We start from the raw sequence: 19,532 nt of genomic DNA on the forward strand, positions 1-19,532 counted from the left end.
ATCCAACACCGTGTGGTCTCCATCCAACTCTAGGGTCGGTGGATGTTCTTCTAGAATGCTGCTATTCCCCTGGCTCAGGAAGGATTCAGAAAGACAGCGGCATGATAGCTCCCCTTGACTATGCAGAACCAGCTCTACAGCAGCGTGTTCCAGTAGATTTTAGTCGAGAAACTTGGTGTGCTAACGAATGTCGTCAACGTGCAGGACAAAATGGTACAGTTCTGTAAGAGTGGGGGGCCGTATAGGCCGCGGGTAGGGTGAATGACCAAACTAACGTCCACTTGCAGTTTGCTTATCTTCTCATGTCAGCCTGGAAGAGAAGGTCCTTACAGGCAAAGCTGGGAAGTAAATGCAGGCCAAATGTGGGCAGAGATCTGTAAGGAATTGATCGAGAAAGTACCCCAAATTGAGAGTGTAATTGGCATAGAAATGGGGCACTGAAAGCGAATCGCCGAGTTCCACAGAGCTTCACAGCAGTAGCATTAATTACCAAGGAGGTGGTTCGTGTTTATGTTGCTTGCTTGCTTCGTTGTCTGTACAAGCTGTGTTCCCTTTATCCCTTGTTAAACTCCAAATATCTCAATGAGTCTGCTATGCTTAGAGCTTTAGCGTTTCGTAATCATGAAATTGTCCAGTCCTATGGGTACCATAACGCAAGTGTCGTCTCCGTGAGGGCTCAGCTGTGATGCCCTCGTCAGGAATCTTGGATGGCACACGGGAGTGACCAACGTGACCTACGTGACCTCCTTCCAAATGGGATACCGAGCCTCTATCGACCTTGTATCGAGCTCCAGCCGCACATCTCAGGATTTTCGGAAGTCAAGACAAGCCTGCGGCATCAGTTCAGGGCCCACTGCAGCAACTATTTCTGAAACCATGCCTTTCGCCGATGCCGGGTCGTCCATCCGCTCATCGTCCCAATCGAACAAAACACCCGCCGCACAGAACCCGCGACTGAGACGAACTAGGATTTGGTCCAGATCAACTGAGGCCATGGCCTCGAGCGACGGGATGCCCGGCATGTTGCAGTAGAAGAGGGACTGGTCTTCGTCGCTGTCTTCACCTTCCGCATCGGAAGGTTCACTCAACTCGCCCTCGGCGTGTGTCGACTCTACATTCGGAGGCACCGCCTTTTCATCCTGTTGCCGAAGCTTCTCGACGTGAAGGTACCCCTTGCTGTCGAAGAGCGCCAAGGCGTCCTTGTCAAGCCTTTCCCACACCAGCGTGTCTGGGTTGAGTATATACTGGGGCGAGTAGTCGATCTTATACCTCACTTAAACAAGGGGAGTTAGCAACGATTGATCTGGGATTATTTGGCAGTAGCCAGAGTCCGCCGTCCGACTGGGCTCGCGGAAACCAGGCGGTTTCTGCTCTCGAGATAATCCATCGAGATGAGACGGACAGGGCGGAAGGGGAGAGTTACATACTCTTCGGGCACGTGTGAATGTAGAAGCCAGAGTACCACCAACGGTATCCCTTCTCCTTTGCTAGCGCGATTTCTCTGAGCGCACCCAGTTTGCCCGGACTGAATTGATGCACCGACTCATCATACAGGAAGTAGACAGCACTGACACAGTCCGGAAGCAGGTCCAAAACGCCGATGGCGAACAGCTTTCCGTCTAGTCGGTAGCAATGATGGAAGGAACCTAGCTGGCGCTCACTTCCATCAGCCACTGTCAAGGTCTCGCGTCTCAGAGGCGAGGAACAGAGGAATCGCCTAAACCCATCTCTGGATATCGACGACGGAGCCTCTTCGTGGACGACGCGCTGGTAGTTCTCGAAAACGGCATACTTCTCCTCGGTGAACTCATCGGACTCTAGTGTGACACTAAAGGCGTGGGATGGCTTAGGCGGCTGTTTAAGTGATTGGGTCTCGGCCTCATGGATCCTTTCGACCAGGTCGAATTCGACATCCCGCTTGTTGCTTTCCTCGCGTGACCGCGGGTACCGTCGTGCCGCCTCCTTTGCGTACGTGTCGCCTGTTACATGCTTGTTGAAACGGTTGATGGCTTGCCGCTGGTCCTTGGTGGCACGGAATTCACTCGAGTCTAACCGAAGGGTATAATGGGGACAGCAAGAGTCTCGTTGGTTCGGCCGGTACAGGAGACTGCCTGAACGTCTCCAAGATCGACTAAGCATGGACTGATAGTAAGCCGGGCTCATTGAAGTCGTGCGAGCATAGTACGAATGACCTGGTTGGATGAAATTGGTTAGATTTTTCAGCGCTCATCACGTCAAGAGTTGGTATGAATTTGTTTGCCACGATTCTGAGGGGGCTTGATACGTCAATCGATGCGAACCTCAGACATCAGACGGCTTCTAAGTGAGAAAACACAGCCGGCCAAACAACGATCCAGAATTGTACTCGTGGAAGGGCTAGAGCCAAGGATTCCTAAGCATTGAGAGTAGGGTCGGATGGCACCCGTTTTTGGGACTGACCAGTACCAACTGTGCGGCGGCAATAGCCGCAGCTAGATGACCTTCTATATCCTGCCGAAGAGTTAGAACTTGGTCCAAAGACTTGGTATCACGCCACTAGGTCGCGTCCCCGCGCCAAAGTCGAGAATGCAAGATACTCAATCCGATCACTTGATGCAGCCTATGTTCATTGTGACCATAGAGAATGTGAGTTCACGATGTGCAGACAGAGGCATTTAGGACGACAGGCTGCGCAATAGGCGGCAGGGTTCGAGCTGCTGATGTCATACAGAGAAAGATGCGGGCCTGGTGTAAATGAAGCATGGCATGCAGCATCGTAGATTACGTCTTGCCCGGCATCCCCAACATTACACGAACTGTCGCGAGGTTGAGTCGCAACGAGGCTTGCGGCGCTCGAGAAAGCGCCAAAAGTCTGGTAGCGTGCAGTTGTGCGGGCGGTTGTTGTGCAGCGTGGGTTCCCCACAAAAACGCATGTGAACCAGGCAGCCAACGGCCATGTCTCGATGCTGCACGGGTCCAAATGGTTGGGTTGGATGGCATCTCGGCGCAGTTGGGGATCGGGAAAACTGGAGATGGTCATAATTGCCGTACGCACCGATTGGCGATATATAGGAGAATGCATCTTCAGGAGTTCTCTGCGTGTCAGAGGCGTCCATGATGCTCTTAACGGGTCTGCTAGATTTATTATTGTCTCGTGAGGTCAAGGATGCTATTGGTAGATGGCGTTGGTGTATCCAGATTCGCAGTCGTCATTCGCGCCGGAAGTCTTGGGGCTAATAATGGTGTTGAAGTTGGAGTTGGAGTTGGAGTCGGAGTAAGAAATGGCCAAGATGATGTATACTATGTAGTAGAAGGATCCGCTCCGGACCTGGGGGGTAAGGCAAATGAATGGCGGACTTTTAGGGACGGGCGACCTGGCTGGTGGCTGACGCCTGATGCACAGATGCTCAAGGTTGGTCCCGAGGAGGGGCTGGATCTCGGTTGGGTACCTTGTACGTGTTGGCGGTCTTCTGTAAGATGCCGGGGAAAGCTCAGTAGGCTGCGCGGCGGTCTCTGTAAATACGTATATACTGTCGCCTTTGAGAGGGGAGGAGATGTGGTGAATGCAACGGGCAACTATGACGGAGCCTGGAGCTTTCACGTCGCATGGAACTTCTGACCAAAGCAGGGCCTGTCGCTAGTGCCCAGCTGCCTCGTTGATGGCTGCATCTTCCTCATGCAGGAGCGCAGCAGGCCACAGCGAATCCCCTTCCTTGCTATCGCCCTGAGCAGTGTAACCTCAACTTGTCTCACCTTCCACCCGCTAGACGGGATCCAACAACTAGATCATGGGAGGCTGAAATGGGGTCGTGCCGGAGCCAATTGCATATCGGAAAGACGACGCACAAGTGCAACTCAAGCCATTCTATGCAAGGTGAGGTCAACAATACCATCCGGCACAAGGCGGGACGATACTTCGTTGAATATTCCCAGGATTGGAATTCAATCGTTGATGTTCCATAAACAGAGGGTTTGATTTGGGGGGGAGGAGGGGGATGTGGGGGGGTGTTGGAAAGAACATCGCCGACAATACGACCCATCATCCCAAACCCCCAACCTTCGTGTTTACACTATTACTCACTGATATTGTCACAATTCAAGAGGCGGGATGCTCCGAGACACTAAATTTGTGATTAGCAGTCTGGGCATGAATACGTACAAGACGGCGTGGTTGTCTAAGTTACGGAGTTGCAATTGACGATGCTATACTCATTGATCAGATCAACGACCCCTCACAAGTGTTGTTGCAGGTCTACATTTCGGCTGTCACGTATTTGAAGCATCAGCATCGGAAGCCATGTGCATATGTATGCGCTCCACACGCACACGAAGTTGTCAAGATCAACATACCGCAGATCAAAGTTGACATCAGAGACCCGTGAAAGAGAGATGGATTTGCATCAGTTGACCCCCACTTGCCACAGACGAGTCGCAGATGGTCTATTTACCTACATTGCCTACCTTACATATCGCAGCAACATAGATAGCCACGAGCAGCCATAACGGGGGTGTATTTCAATGTCTAGGGGGCCCGAAGCCCATTATTCGTGCAGACGCTGACTGGTGCCCCAATACGCTCCAGTGGTGGTCCAGTTGATGGCGCTAGGCTCTTGAGGGTAGGTTGAAAGCCATTGATTTGATACTGGACGCATCGTGAACCAGGATGGGGCTTTGTATGTATGTAGACTTGCTAGGCAATGAACGGGGTATTCTAGGGAACAGGGCAGGAAAATTACAGCTGACCTGCATCTTCGGTAGACGGTCACATTGATCTCAAATTAATCCATGCCCTCGTCTCCGACTCGCCGTAGCGGATACATATGCACTATGCTGCCAAAGTGCGCTGGCTCTAGGATGGGGATCCTCTTCTCCACTGAATCGAAGTCCCCGAGTCCCAGATATGTGCTTGGTTGCTTTGGCTCTGGATGCAATTCCCAGGTCGGTGGAGCGGCTCATGCAAATAGACGTGACGCGATTCCAGAGAATTTTTCTTTCATCCGTTTCTACCGCACCCGATTTCCAGACGATTTTTTTTTCTTTCCAGCAATCTTGGGTGTCCTGTTGCCCCACGCCCCAAACCACCTGTTGCTCTTACCACTCATTCACTCTGTCGCTTCCGCTTGCCTCGTTTTAGTAGTATTCGTGGTCGTACCACACCCCGTACACGGTGCCGTACACAGCATGTACCCATGTATGTCTAGCACTCAAGGGAAACTTCTGGACCTAGGACCTAGAGCTGGGTGGGATTGGCCTTGTCATGCTCAAGCATGGGAGCATGGAACGGAGCTAGGCGGTGACTTGCGTCTTGCAGAACTTGTCCTGGGCCCTGGCTTGAGTCTGGTCTGGCGTGGTTGGCGCTATTATTTTAGTATTTATACCAACTCTATTTTCCTCAGGTTCTGCCCCTCCATCTTGTATCATGGCACGAGACATGCAACGGGCACTCCAGCCAGCTGAGCTCCCCCAAGCTCCAAACTCTCCATCGTCTGCTTCACCAGCATCGGATTCCGGCGACTCGTTCGTAAAGCTGCAGGGCTTCCTTGCCGCCAAACACCGAAATCCTTTTTTGCCTATAAGTGCAGCCTGCGAGAGTCGTCCTCTCTGCTGCTGTCTCACGACAACTGGGACCACTTGCAGCCCGCCCCGCAGCAACCACGGCAGCTTTTAGTTCGTCTCAAGCCTTGACGTAGCACATCTTTGCATGCAAATAAATCCTCGGATCCGCGCCGTGCCCTGCCTCACCCTTCACAGCGGTTTCCCAAGACGCCTATCGACTCCCCCAGGATTTGCGAAGTGAATTGTGTGTCCGTGTGGATGCACAATAAGCCCAGAACCACAGTCACACCATCCATCCCCTTCCCCCCTCCCAGAGGTTCGCTGTAACGCAAATACAGTTTCCTCGTTTGCAGCGGCGCCTTGTGGATTTGATCTCTACTTAACTCCGATCCCCAACCAAGCACCAGGGAGCAAAAAAAGGCAACTCAACTCAACACAACCAGCGACTTTTCTGACGACGTTGCCGCAACGCCCCAACTTCCCTCTCAATCAGCGTGTTCCCTTTTCGTTCTGACATCTACGATCATGCAGCTTGACAATTACAAGTAGTCGACTCTTTCTCAGCTCGATCCAGCCGGAGTCGCTCTTACCCCCCCGGTCGCATCCGGTCTATTCCTGAAACGGAGTTCCTGGGTCCTCTTTGTCTCGTCCAATAGAAGCTTAGATCACTCACGGCTTGATATTTTCAGACACACGACCTTCGCCATGGCCTCTGGTTCTACTTCTACCACCGGTCGGCCGATGGAGTCCCGCACTGGCCGAAGCAAGCAGCGTAAGTCACATCGATACATACACACACACACACACCACATTCTGAATTGTATCACCCTTATGCTCGGCGCAATCATGCTTCCTCTTTCCTGCTTCCCTCGCGGCGCCTTGGTGAAACTAACCTTTGGGTCTTGGCAGGCTACAACTCGAAAGGTGAACGACTGGTTGCCGGCATCGTGCCCCTCACGGCCGACAAGACCTATGTTCTCCTGATTCAGTCAACGCGAAGGAAGGGCTGGGTTCTGCCTAAGGGAGGGTGGGAGTCTGATGAGGAGTGTACCGAAGCTGCGGCGCGTGAAGCTTGGGAAGAGGCCGGCATATCCATCCAGATCGACTACGATCTCGGAGATATCGCCGAAACGCGACCGCCCAAGAAACCCTCCAAGGATTCCACCAAGTCCATCTACCGCTTTTACGAAGCTACTGTTACCAAGGAGGAAACCGAATGGCCCGAGAAGCACAAGAGAGAACGACAGTGGTTCACCTATGTCCAGGCCAAGGAGGCTCTCACTTCCCGACCTGAGCTCTTGGAGGCGCTGAACCGCTCAACCATCAAGCGGTAGCCCCAGGGCTTGCCTCAACACACCTACCTCCCGGAATCGTTTTGTCATCGGATTGGTCAATCCTAGACATTTTAACCACCATTCACCTAATGACCAATGGCCGACTGTTGGCAGGGAAGATTGCATAGAGCTGGATCCTGGAGTTGGCTGGTTACTTTTTGATTTGATCTGGCCGTTCGCATTTTGTCGGCACTAAAGCATCTGCTTTGCCTAGCCAACCCCTTTGGTTTCCCTTAGACGGAAGATGCGGAGAGCCTCTGGGTTTACAGGTTGGCTGGAAGGCATTGGGAGACACACCACGCGCCTCAAGTTTTGCGACCTGTTCTCCCTACCGGCATTGGGTGAGTTTTGTGAAGGGATTGTTCACAAACATATGCATCTCTGGCGTTGTCGGTCAGCCATGATAGAAATCGCGAGAGCCACCAAAAGGAGCAATCAGGGGTCTCAAAATAAAAAAAGAGGACAACGGACATGGGCGTAAATGGGTGCATTTGCTATTTGCACACACGCGGGGCCACTGGCCAGAGCAGGGAGGCAAAGCTTTTGATTTGGCCATAATCGCCATTTGGCAAGGCATTACCTACATATAGAACAGAAAGACCAGCATGCACGTAGTACCGACATTGATTGCGTGAGCGTTGCATAAATAATAAAGAAAAAGTGAGCCATAGTAAGTTTACTGCAACAAATCTATAGTCGCCAACGGCCAATGTATAACTTGCATCTTATAATTGAATACGTGGAAGTTGCTGGTTTCGTTCTCCATGAGGATGCATGTCCTTAGTCGCCCTCACTTGCAGAGCAACGTAATGGGGTACATAGTTGTTCGTGGCCTCATGGACTAGTTAGAAGTAGTGACACACTGGGTTCTTAGTAGAACTCAAATGGTTTGTTAGACATATGTACCCCTATAAATGACAGTTATGCGACGCTGTTCCTCGCACTTTCTATGCAGCACATCTCATAGGCTACTACGGTGTTCCCAAAGACAATTAGGCGAGAGCAGTGATATCCGAGGAGAGGGATGATTGATAAGTTGTAGAATCAAGGGCCACAGGACCCGGCAACCCATCTCCATATCCCAACTTCGGGGGAAACTTGGCACATAGTCTCATACCCTCAACGTACAACGCATGGCCCCAATTATCGTCGCCAGTTTAGCAGGATAGCAATAGACTATCTTCAAAGGCTCCTCTTAGATATATTACAGGTCTGTTCCATGATATTATCTACAACAACGCTGTGGCATATATTATATCTCCTCCCCTTCTCCTGGCAAGCATCATCATCAAACCAGATTCCAACCCCCGCCCCACCCCCCCCAACTCCCCCTGAGGCAAATAAAGGGCCCGCAAAATCAAGACAAATCAAAGCCGCGGCCTGCTCAACCTCCAAAGATCTCTCTGCTGGACCTGGTGCTGCTCATCGCAGGATCCCCACGCAACACATTAGCCATGCCATCGAGCCCCCGCGAAGGCTGCAGATGGTTGAGCGTCGATGGCGGTCTGCTCCGCACCGTCGGGAACGTCGAGAAATTGGCGGACGCCTTGGGGGCCTTGGGCGGCGTTTGGGCTGACTTGGTGGCGGTCACCCTGGGCCGGACAGGCTCTGGGTTCACGATCTCGGGGTTCACGATCTCGGCGACAAGGCTCTTCCGCGTTGAGGGAGGACCTAGAGACTGCGAACGACGTTTGGGTTTTTCCCAGCCGGAACGAGCGGGTTGCCACCCGTTGCTCGCCTCGCTCACCTCACTAGCCACACTGTATCGTTCTTGATTGGTTGTGATGGGGTTAGGATTGCCAATGGTGGCCTGAGTTGGTGGCTGCCAGCCATTGCCTTGATTCGCTTCGCTTGTCATGGTATAGCGCTCCGACCGAGCTTCGTATTTCGGGGGCTCTGGGTGCAGGGACGGCACATCGGGTAGAGGTTGCGAAGGAGGTGGCGCCGGTATCTCGTTTATCCTGTTCTTCCCACTGTTGACTCTTATAAGCCGCACCTGTGCTGCGTTCTTGATGCTCGGTGGCCTCTGGAACCGAAGATTAGTTGGAGTTGTAGTGCTCATTCCCGAGTCCCGGACGGCGTCTGCTCTCGTGGTATCCGGTGGTCTTTGAAGTTGGAAACTGTCCGGAACCTGTCCTCTGCCACTTCGACTGCCAGCATCCTTATCGGAACTGTTGTAATCACTAACGGCGAAACCGAAGTTGAGGGGTTCTGGCTGCACGGGCTTGCCCACGCTCGGCAGCTCCATCTTATCCATGGGGTACCCGGTGCCACCACCATACGGGTTGAAACGCGCTCCACTATCACGGGTGTAGCGATTCTGGTTGCTATGGCCCGAGATGCCACGGACAAGATACGCCTTGTCATCGGTAATCTCGATGACCTCCCTGTTTTTTCTCCTCTTCCGTCGATAACGTATGAAGAGCCACGAAGCCACGATCGTGAGGATGATGGTGACGACGACTGTGACGACAATGATGATGGCAACATTAGTTGCGCTCACCGAGTTTCTCTGAATCTGCGCAACGAAATTGTTTGCGTCGCCCTTTTTCTCACATTAGCACCTGTTACTTGAAGTCGATCACTCCCAATCACATACCCTCACACCGCTCGCTTCGAGTCTGACCTCCTGGATCTGGCTGGCGGCCACATTCATAGCGTTCACAGCGCTCTCGCGGGCTGCCGATTGGACGGCACCAATAGCACTACTAGCACTTGCCTGGGCGCTGGAGAGGCTGGCTGAGAGCTGGCTGCTGAAAGATGCCGAGGCACGGCCGAGTTGATCATTGAATTGTTGAGTCGCCTGAGCCAAAGCACTCGCAGCAGACGTCTGCGCCCGCGTCAACGCTTGGTTTGCTTGGTTTTCATTTTCCGTAGCAATTCGAATGGCCTGGTCTGCTGACTGCTTGAGTGATTGTGAAGCCGAAGAGACGGCCGATAGCGTCAAAGAGAGAGCGGCGATCGTTCCTGAGAGCTCCTGTATCCGACCCGACAGCGCTTGTATTTGCCCGTTATCCTGTCGCTTCTGCGGCGGCGGTGTTGGTCGTGGCGGCTCGATGTTGGCCCACTGTCCGTTTGCCGAGCTTGGAGTGACTTCCGGTATCCTTTCCAAAATGACCCTCCTCGGTTCGTTTTCCCTTTCATTCTCCCGCTCAACAACGACATGCTCGATGACCTGCTTCCAGACTGAAGCTCCGAAATTGATTGAATCCCCAATCCTCGGCGAGACAGCATCTACACCACCAACAACATTATTATAAGCAAAAGCTTCTATCGCGACCAGCCCGATGAAGAAGAAGTGAAAGTGTAAGAGCCGGCTCTTCATCGTTGTCCCTAGTCCATTTTTCGTATATATGTTAGGACCCAGAACACCACAAAACCCAGACTTCTGGTAAGTGATCTAGACAAAAGGAAATGAACTTCATTTCATTGAAACGAAAAAGGCACTGCCAGCTGCCATATGACAGCTTCGACGGGGCGAAGGACCTTGCCGACTCGCCACCTCCACCAGCTCCCATGCTTAATGTGCGTAGGACAACTCTGTTGCTCTCCAAGACGACCCATGGCCGACGGGCATCGTGGACTTCATGCGAACAGCCGATACAGTACCACATGGATCCCCGATGTAGACTTTACGTAGGTTTGGTTGAAACCCGCGTAGGGCCGCCATCCGGAACAGGGGTTTGAAGCAGGCACGGCCGTAGATACACTCAGGGACCGGAGTACCTCTGGCCGTCCAAGGTTTCTATTCGGCCGCCAGGCCCCGCCCTAGCCTTGGAAGTAGTGTGATGCGCGGTCGGAAACAGTAAAAGAGATATGCATGACAGGCAGTAAACGGCGAGATAGGAAAGAAACGGGCCGTTTTGCATTGCATTGACGGCTCTTCTCGATCAGGGGGATGCAAAAGCAGCTCTGTGAGACCCGTGACCGAGTTGAGTGAGATTGAATATCGGACTTCCTGGCCCCTAAGGCGATGAGTCCTGGATTCAGTTGTTCTAGGACCTGATCAACCGCTTGTTGAGCCGGCCGAATCGAACCCCAGAGATTAACACGGGAGCCTATCAGAATTTATCCTGAGCCCAAGCGCCAGGAACTCGGTGCTTTGTTTCCTGCACCTATTCGCACCACCTGTGAGTTGAAAATCTGACGGAATGAGATTCACGATACGTTACCAATTGGTAACTTACATTCCCACGGTTCAGTGGCGGTTCAATGGCAAGGTGGTGGAGTCGTAGATGACTGAACACCCAGATAGACTACTTTATTAGACTTCTAGTGCGACCCAGGAATGCCGGTAAGAGAGGAGACATCTGAAACCTCATCGTCCGTGGGGCTCGCATCATCAGATGACGTGAGCCCGGTCACAGTTGCCAAATTGGTCCTCTTCTTATACTTGATTTCAGGGATGCCAGGCGTCTCTTGCAGGGGAGCAACATGGGAGGCATTGCGACGAGCACTCAATGAACATTATCAAGCTAAAAGTAGAGCCCGAGTCGCGGCCAAATGATAGGTTGGCCACAGCTTCATGTAGTTTCTCTTCCTGAATGATCTGAAGAGGTTTTGACATCGGGAATGTCGTAGGCTTTCCTTCAGCTGCACCCCACGACCTAGGATCCCATGCCGGACAGCCTACAGTGTACCGTGAGCGCATCCAGATGGTGAGAATAGTCCCTACCTTTGAGGTAGATAGTGATCATAGAGGCGTTCGGGGCCTCATTACGTGCCTCGAGGTGTGGCAGATATCCGGACTTTGCAGGGACAAAACCACCTACCAGAGCTGTATTTCGACGAAGAATCGAGCAAAATCCATCCCGGCCAATTGGACGCCAAACCGACATCATGGATTGATGTTGCGATGATCAGATGGTAATTACAACCCCGCATCACATGGGAACAGCTGGAAAGAATCGCCTAATTGCACGTCCCTCCGCATGACTGCCAAACTGGTCCCCTAGATCGGCTTGACTTACGTCGCCTTCGCGTCAAGTTTCTTCCGGCGGGCAACGGCACCTCTAGATTTGTGCTCGCGCTCACCAAACGCCTCGAGATAGATGACGCGCATTTCAAGTCCCATTACAGTCAATTAAAAGTATCCAGCTCAGATGTTCTGCTCTCTGGCTCGTCGCTGACCCAGCTGTGTGACTGATCAACGACTACCCCGTAAAGAAGCAACCAATCCTCCATGGATTGTGCCAAGCAAGTCTGCGTCACGACCAAAAACCTCATGATATGATGGAGAACTTAACCCTCAACGACCCCCCGCCACCCGGACCTCAATCGGGAGGACCGATGCCGCCGGTGTTGGGAGGACGAGCACCACCGCTACCTCCACAACCGCAGCAGTTACCGCCGCAGATGTTTACGACGGCCGCGCAACTCCTCGACCTCACGGACAGTACGACTTCCAGACGCCCATCGCTGTAACGAAGCTTTATGCTAACGTGGTACACATAGAGAAGCTTTTAATCTGCCTCCGAGATGGGAGGAAATTGACGGGCATATTACGGAGCTGGGATCAATTCGGTATGTTTGCGACAGTCAGCACTATAGGATACGGTCGTTCAAAGCAGACAGTCTAATGCGCGAGCTCCCTACAGCAAATCTTGTCCTACAGTCTACCGTCGAGCGCATATACGCCACTCTCCCGGGTGCGAAAGAGTCATCCGCATTAAAAGGCTACTACGCAGACAAGCCGCACGGCATCTTCCTTGTGCGGGGGGAGAACGTGCTCCTCCTTGGCGAAATAGACCTCGACAAAGACGACGAGTCGCCCCTGGGCTTTGAGCAAGCCGAACTAGAGAAGGTGGAGAAGCTGGCCAAGGAACGGAAGGTAGTGGAGAAGGCCAAGGAGAAGAATAAGCTCAAGCAGCTCGCCACGCTGGGATTCGAGGGCGAGGCCTCAGGGGAGATTTTCTTGTGAGCAGGCGAGGTGATGCGGCAGCTCCGTCAACGCATTGCGAGGCAGAATATTGTGAAATGCCTCTGAGTCCAGCCAAGTACTTGGTATGGTCGGTTAGTCCTTGTCATCTTTATCGGGCTTGGGCTAGGTTGATGACGGCAACCTACATAAACTGAAAAAATGCAGAGTGCAACTGCAGTTCGTTTTCATTGCAGTCAATCAAATCAAAACACGCGGCAAGACGTAAGATCAAGCAGTGCGGTTCATCTGGTTCCGATAGCTGCTTGATGACAGGAAAAGTCAAGCAAGCGAGCGCCAGTCCCTGAAGCATCATAATGTTTGACAAGAAGTTATAGATTCCATCCTGCATACGGCTGGTTCGACAAAAAGTCCGCCAAAGGTCGGTTTTGATTGACCTCGTGCTTCCAGCCAATGCAACCCTCTTGACGACACTCCTTGAATAATGAGGTCCTTTACTCCACTTACTGGCTGTCTGCAAGGAACGCAGCCGCATTCGTACCCCATCCACCGGGGCTCCAGGAGTGTGTCACAAGCGGGCTATTGTTATTCACCACCAAGTTCCTAACAAGATGCCCTCCTATACCAAAGTAATACAGCCCCGTCGTACTGTCGATACGAACGGCATCATTCTGGCAGTCACCGCTACAACCGTTGTTGTTATTGTAGAAGGTCCAGAATCCACCAGCATAGAGACTCAGGTGCTTGGATCCTGAAATCCGTTGATACAGGGCCATGCGGCATTGTGCATCGCCGCCGCCGCACCACGAGAAGTCCGGGTCACTGGCAAGAGCCACTGGATACCACGGGTCGGGCGTGCTGCTGAGTGATTCGTTGCCTTGCCAATAGGGCGCCTCGCTTTGCTGGAACCCGATGAAGACATTCTGGGCGTTGTTGATGTTGACTTGGTACAGGGTGCTGTGTTCCACTGCGAAACCAAGGAACCACAAAGGTTTGGTGGACTCGATCAAGACACCGCGACCAACTGCGATGTGGGGTGTGCTATGGCCGCCGTCGAGATCGTGGTCAGCTACCCAAGCCCACATGTTGTCGACATACGCGGAGGACGTAGACGTGAAATGGGCCAGCATAAAGGCGGCCTTGCACGTATCGGGATTGCCGCCACAGTTAGTCCAGACCTTGGAACCATTGGCTCCTCCAACTCGGAAGTGCGTGTTGTGGAATGCGACATCGCCGGGGTTAGCGCCCGCCATGTTGACCTCGAGCAGTATGCAGCCTTGGAGAACGTCGGCGACGGTGAGAAGCATATCGTTGAACTGGGCCACGCCTACATCGCCTGGGTTGCCTACTTTGACCATAGGGACGGGCTTGGTGGGATCCCAGAACCGACTTCCAGTGGCCGAGATCTGGGACCAGGCCTCGCCGAACACTCGGCTTCCTATGGGGAAGAACAACGTATCACTGACCAGGTAGATGCCGTACGGGAAAAAAAGGATCTTGCAACCAGCATACTGGTTTATAATCTTCTGCAGATTAGCTGTGTCGTCAGTTGTGCCGTCACCAGCAACCGGCAATCCGGCCACGTCCTTGACGTTGATGAACTGGTCCACTCCGTACTCCTGATACGTCGGAGGCGCAAATCGGTAGAAACTTCCTAGGCCGTCCACAAGCGAGCTAGCTCGGACAGTGCTGTGGGTTTTGCCTGTCTCGAAGACGCCTGTGTTGGGGCCACCGGGGCTGTAGGTGTTGCCATAAACCCAGGCCTGTCCCTTGGCAACACTTCCTTTAAGCACCGTGTTGCCGCTGGCTGTGACAGTCTATTCACGCCGCAAGTCAGCATAACACACATACTGTTCTTGTGCGAGGGGCCTTACAGAGGAAACTGAGCCATCAACTTGCACATTTTCCAGCACAATGGAATCATATCCGGCGGTGGCGGCGACAGTATTGATGAGGACACCGGTGCTAGTGGCTGAGGAATCGATCATGATGAATGTCCCCAGGCCTTGCAACCAATCGCTGTGGGTGGTATCGACGCCAACGCCGCAAAGTAAAAATATGCAGCCCTGGCAGTTTGCCATGTAGCTGCCGCTGACCCTGATGGCCGTTGAGCAACCGTCGAAGGTCATACTTTTAAGGTGATACTGCTGGTTCTTCAAACTCAGACCTACCAAAGCATGCTATTAACCAAGCTCCTGGATTCTGGACAAGTCGGATGACCTACCGATAACACCACCGTGGAAGTATAAATCTTCCATGATCGTTCCCGAGCCCCCTTCCGGCATCGCAATACCAGTGTGTCCACTCGAGTCATACGGCATTTGGAATCTCACATTGGCGAGCTGCGTGTTCTGGCTTACGCTCCAGTCGAGCAAGGTCAAGCTCTTATCCTTATTCACAGCCGTCGAGTCAATTATCACGTTCTTGAGCCCCAGATAGAAGTTGATCGTGGCGTCCGTTTTGCTGGGATCCTTGCCGTATATGACAAAATTTCCATCGAAGTTAGAGCTGGCCTTGATGGTAGGCCGGTCGGTGGGATCCCCCATGATTATCATGCCGACGTACATTTGGATGGGCTTAGCGAGCACATAGACGCCCTTGGGGATATATACGACGGCCGGCTGTCCCGTCGTGCCGCACAGGTTCTGGCTGCGGTCCGCATACGAGTTGCCCTGGTTGATGGCGGCTTGGAAGGCATCACTGTCGTCGGTGACGCCGTCACCTTTGGCGCCGAAGGACTTGACGCTCCGGAAGACGGGCCAGTTGGAGCCGTCGGGGATGACGGGAGATATACCATTGTGCTTGATGGACTCGTACCAGTATGTCGACGGATTGGTCGGGGTTAGGGAGCATTGGCGTTGTTCAACGGCGGGTCGAAGGACCTTAGAGTCTTGTTTAGTAAGAGCTTGGGGCAAGGATGCTGCTGAGGATAGCAGGGCAAGGAATAGTAAGGAGAACAACATGGCAGCAAAGAAAACTCGCGACAATTCCTGGTGAGGTGTACAGCTAGGCTGTGTAAGTCAAGTCTGGATGCGTGAACCATACCTTGAACATGAGAGAAGCATCGCTGTTTTTATTTAGTTGTACGAATCAAGGGTGAGGACTGTGAGTAAGGACACTCATAACGCATGCTGCAGAATCGAATGTCGGCATCTCAAAGTGGATAGTCCGCCTTGCAACCACACATGTCATGCATTCCAGTTCCGGGTCGCTGTAGATTAAGTATACCATGCCATAAGCGCTAGGAATATATGCCCCTGTCAACGACACATCCCATTGATCCAAGCATTTCAGCTCCAGCAACTGACACTTTGATTGGCCCTGCACGGGTTAGAGGCTGCTTCGTTGCTGACAGGCCTGTATATCATTGGTGTATACCGAGGCTGAAGCGGGTAGCTATCAAGTAAATTGACATATTAGCGCATCACTTCGTGGTCGGTAACCTCCGTACGACTCAGGAACATCAGAGTCAGCGTCGAAGAAGGCTTGACTTGCAGTTGCCTCAGAGAGATAGAAGTTGAGAGGTTATTTCCGTATGTAAGCCCAGTGGCAATTAATTTCAGCCCCGGAGTCGTATAAGATCACCACTCCGCCTCGATGTACAACCCATTTAGAATTATCAGAATCCAGGATTCAGGCTTCAGACTCCAAGTTGCTGCACGCTCCGACATGCTGCGTCTTTAACGATCCTGTCCGATTTGTAAGACCCACGACGTGCACTGGACAACAAGGGTCTTTGACTACAGCACAGCTGATGACGCCAGCATGATTTATGGATTATTTACACCGCCTGGTCTAATACACAACTACAATCATATGCCATGGAGTTTTTGTCTCCCATATACGAGGACCTCAAAGACTTCCCCAAAACTGGGAGAGGTCACCTGATGGACTCTTCAAGGAGATAGCGAAGTCAGCAAACGATAAACGCTACGACGAAGAAGTCAGACCATTTAGTAACGACCCAAAGTTTGCAAAGACTACTCTCGTGTACAAGGACAGCATTGACCAACTCATGCACCCTATCCGCCTATGTGGCCAGACAGGTGCCCCCCTTCGGAGCCCTGGACGCCGCTGAAGCTATAGCCGAAGTCGCCGATGCGTCTAGACTAAAATGGTGATGAACCCACAGAGATGCTTAAGGGTAGCTTCATAGACCTACGAGAACGCCAAGGTGGCAAAGGGATAGAGTTTAGACAAAAGCCAGCCGTGACGTGCGTTCTCTTCGTCTGTTGCCTGTTTCGAGCAGCCATGGATGAGCCTAGAGACCTCGAGAAGCACAAGACCTGCGTGAAGGAGCTTCTTCTCAAGAGAGAGCACTTTTGAATTGGTTCGAAGATGCTGCTCAGATTCAGAACCTGTAGAGTCTGGGGAGAGGGGGCAATAGGTGGATGAAACGCCAAAGATAAAGAAGAGGGGAGCAGAATAGGGATACGGAAGGGTGCGTTTAGTAGTTAAGTACTCAAATTTGGTTTAATGAGTTCATGTCGCTTCACTTTTGACGTTGGTTGTACGGAAATATCGTGGAGCATGATGCATTGGTTGATGTTTGGACAGTTTGGTATTCGCGGACTCAACACGCGCTTATTAGTCTGACGAAAGAATTCAAAGCGCAAATAACATTGTGGAATGAGCAACATGAGCCGTCTCAGAGATGGCAACTTGGCGGAGTATAGCAAAGGGGTGCCTAGTCCTTTTTCCCGAGGGGGCCTGATCTCCACCTTCACAACTTGGGTTTACTTCCTCAGTGTACTGATCATCTGTTCTGCCACCGTCTTCCCTGCCAGCCAGCTGAAGTCCACTGTGCTCCCAACCGCATACATGGCAGATGTCGCCCAAAGTCCATCTTCCGACAACCGGAAAGGCGGGAAACTGGTCTTTGGATACAGCAGAGGGTAGGCAGACTCGATCTAGAAGACAACGTTAGTATCCTTGATAAGAACGATACTTTGAAATAAAACTTACTCGAGTTTGATATGTCCATGTAATTCCCTGGGCTTTCTCCTCAGATGAGGCGCCATCTTTCGCAAAGGGCAGTGAATGTAGCAAGAGATCTGTGACATAGTGATCTGACACGCACCGATATAGGTGCTCGACAATGTCGACACCATCGTGGCGGCGAACGATCTCGCGGACATATGCAATCTCATGAACCCCTTGGAAGAGACCGATTTGGTCTAATTTTTGTATGAATAAGATCTGGTCGTGTAATGCGTCTGATTCGCCAAAAGCTAAGGGATCTATGCGAGTTGATGATATGAAGAATTCCACATGAACAGAACGGTGACCGGGTAACTCGAAGGCGTTCGTGTCATAGCGGTGGAGCGCATTCTTTTCAGCTCCAGGGGCTGCCAAGATAACATGGTCAAACGCTCCATATTGAGTCAAGTTTGACGTTCCGTGAACACTTTCGACCAGCCAGGCGGATTTCTCGTTAAGTTCCTCATACTTGATGCCAGTGACGGTCGAACTAGTCAAAACAGTCGCGTCTGCTCGGCGAAGAATTCTTTCGAGTGTCTCGAGAAAGTCCCCGCCGGTGTGCGAATTGACCCTGTCTTCTTTGGCTAGAGCCATTGATAGGGCTAGACCAGTGATATCGTCAAGTCGTTGACCTAGGACTCGCTGGACTCGAGGCGCCACCACTTCGTCGCGATACAGTTGCGAAATATCATGGTTGTGGAGAGTTTCGGTTGAGCTCTCGTGTGCTTTTCTGTCGATACCAAGAGAAGACAGTAGCTCGTGTACGGTTCGTATCGTAGGCAATCCCCTCAGCTTCTGGCGCAAATCGACCTCTCGCACGATTTCTTGGGTCTTCCAAACGGATGCACCGTACTGAAAGACCTGGTGGAACCAAGCCCAAGACCATGTGGGAGTCTTGTCGTACGGCCTAGTTGATCGACTGACGAGATGCTTTCCGTCATAACTAATATGGTCAGCATGTTGCTCTGCGTACAAGGACGAAATGCTACTCACTAGCCGACTTCCGAACTTGGGAGTTCATCAAAATCCACCTTGTCCCAGGGAAACTTCTCAGATGCCTTGGTGAACAGTGGGTTATCCCACATAAGCGCAGGGCCAGCAATGTCCTCGGCGGAGATTGGGTCTTGTGCAGGGTCATCATACGGTATTGCCCTTTCACCTCTGGAATCTATGAGAGCCAAACGGCCCCCAATAGAGGGTGCAGATTCCAGTACCGTGATATTCAGTTTGAACTTCTCACTTACTTCGAATGCCCGCAGATGGTATGCAGCCGAGACGCCGGCTGGACCCGCACCTGAGGCATAATCAACCCTTTCCATTCTGAAATTAAGATTTCTTACGTTGTGTACTGACCTATAATGGCAACGGAATACGTGGGTACAGGTGCTGCTGGCGTCGGGTTGTACGTTGACACCGAGTAGATCAAGCCTTGGACAACCACCACCAGAGCGAGACAGGCCAAAGCCAGAGCACACACGTCCCCAATCAATCCCCTCGTACTCAAGCCACTTTGTAGCGACTGCTTGGGGTATCCGGTCGCTCCTTGCCCAAAAGAAGCTTGGGTGTGTGACGACGACGCATGGCTGTAGCTTGAGGCGGCGGTTGAGGCTAGGAGCGGTGTCCCTTCGTGGGGTTGTCTTTTGGCGTAAGGAGGGGGTGCCGACTCCTTTGTTGTATAGGCAGGCGGCGGTGACTGCTCACGATCGCTCAACCCGGCGAGCATCTCTCGGTTTCTTTGCCTCTGGCTGCGATCTCTTCTCCCGCGTCGTGGCATGATTGATTTCCAGAGGGTAGCCGAGACTCAT

General features: G+C 52.3%; 7 protein-coding genes across 7 annotated transcripts; 2 read left to right on the top strand and 5 right to left on the bottom strand.

Annotated features, from left to right (window-relative positions):
* Positions 1-803: 803 nt before the first annotated feature.
* BCR38DRAFT_409750 (arginine-tRNA-protein transferase) lies at positions 804-2,163 on the bottom strand (the record flags this gene model as incomplete). The annotated part of the gene is made up of 2 exons (XM_040858398.1): positions 804-1,273; positions 1,428-2,163. The coding sequence occupies 2 exons, from the start codon at positions 2,161-2,163 to the stop codon at positions 804-806; spliced, it is 1,206 nt and encodes a 401-aa protein (XP_040715793.1).
* A 221-nt stretch (positions 2,164-2,384) lies between these two features.
* BCR38DRAFT_213180 (uncharacterized protein) lies at positions 2,385-3,265 on the bottom strand. Its single transcript, XM_040854177.1, has one exon. It carries the CDS (start codon positions 3,059-3,061, stop codon positions 2,606-2,608), a length of 456 nt encoding a protein of 151 aa, XP_040715794.1. The 5' UTR covers positions 3,062-3,265; the 3' UTR covers positions 2,385-2,605.
* Positions 3,266-6,240: 2,975 nt separating this feature from the next.
* Positions 6,241-6,869, top strand: BCR38DRAFT_485538 (NUDIX domain-containing protein; the record flags this gene model as incomplete). Its single annotated transcript, XM_040863898.1, has 2 exons — positions 6,241-6,307; positions 6,445-6,869. 2 exons carry the CDS (start codon positions 6,241-6,243, stop codon positions 6,867-6,869), a joined length of 492 nt encoding a protein of 163 aa, XP_040715795.1.
* A 1,329-nt stretch (positions 6,870-8,198) lies between these two features.
* BCR38DRAFT_434937 (uncharacterized protein) lies at positions 8,199-10,934 on the bottom strand. Its single transcript, XM_040860338.1, has 3 exons — positions 10,314-10,934; positions 9,469-10,261; positions 8,199-9,414 (listed from the first exon to the last, which is right to left on the bottom strand). Exons 1-3 carry the CDS (start codon positions 10,481-10,483, stop codon positions 8,254-8,256), a joined length of 2,124 nt encoding a protein of 707 aa, XP_040715796.1. The 5' UTR covers positions 10,484-10,934; the 3' UTR covers positions 8,199-8,253.
* An 832-nt stretch (positions 10,935-11,766) lies between these two features.
* BCR38DRAFT_213253 (uncharacterized protein) lies at positions 11,767-13,020 on the top strand. The gene is made up of 3 exons (XM_040854178.1): positions 11,767-12,264; positions 12,324-12,392; positions 12,467-13,020. The coding sequence occupies exons 1-3, from the start codon at positions 12,099-12,101 to the stop codon at positions 12,787-12,789; spliced, it is 558 nt and encodes a 185-aa protein (XP_040715797.1). The 5' UTR covers positions 11,767-12,098; the 3' UTR covers positions 12,790-13,020.
* A 230-nt stretch (positions 13,021-13,250) lies between these two features.
* BCR38DRAFT_485541 (glycoside hydrolase family 55 protein) lies at positions 13,251-15,710 on the bottom strand (the record flags this gene model as incomplete). The annotated part of the gene is made up of 3 exons (XM_040863900.1): positions 13,251-14,564; positions 14,622-14,914; positions 14,972-15,710. 3 exons carry the CDS (start codon positions 15,708-15,710, stop codon positions 13,251-13,253), a joined length of 2,346 nt encoding a protein of 781 aa, XP_040715798.1.
* Positions 15,711-17,483: 1,773 nt separating this feature from the next.
* BCR38DRAFT_485542 (uncharacterized protein) lies at positions 17,484-19,501 on the bottom strand (the record flags this gene model as incomplete). The annotated part of the gene is made up of 4 exons (XM_040863901.1): positions 17,484-17,657; positions 17,713-18,670; positions 18,721-19,021; positions 19,081-19,501. 4 exons carry the CDS (start codon positions 19,499-19,501, stop codon positions 17,484-17,486), a joined length of 1,854 nt encoding a protein of 617 aa, XP_040715799.1.
* Positions 19,502-19,532: the final 31 nt, after the last annotated feature.

This window comes from Pseudomassariella vexata (assembly GCF_002105095.1).
Source record: "Pseudomassariella vexata strain CBS 129021 chromosome Unknown BCR38scaffold_7, whole genome shotgun sequence".
Taxonomy (NCBI): domain Eukaryota; kingdom Fungi; phylum Ascomycota; class Sordariomycetes; order Amphisphaeriales; family Pseudomassariaceae; genus Pseudomassariella; species Pseudomassariella vexata.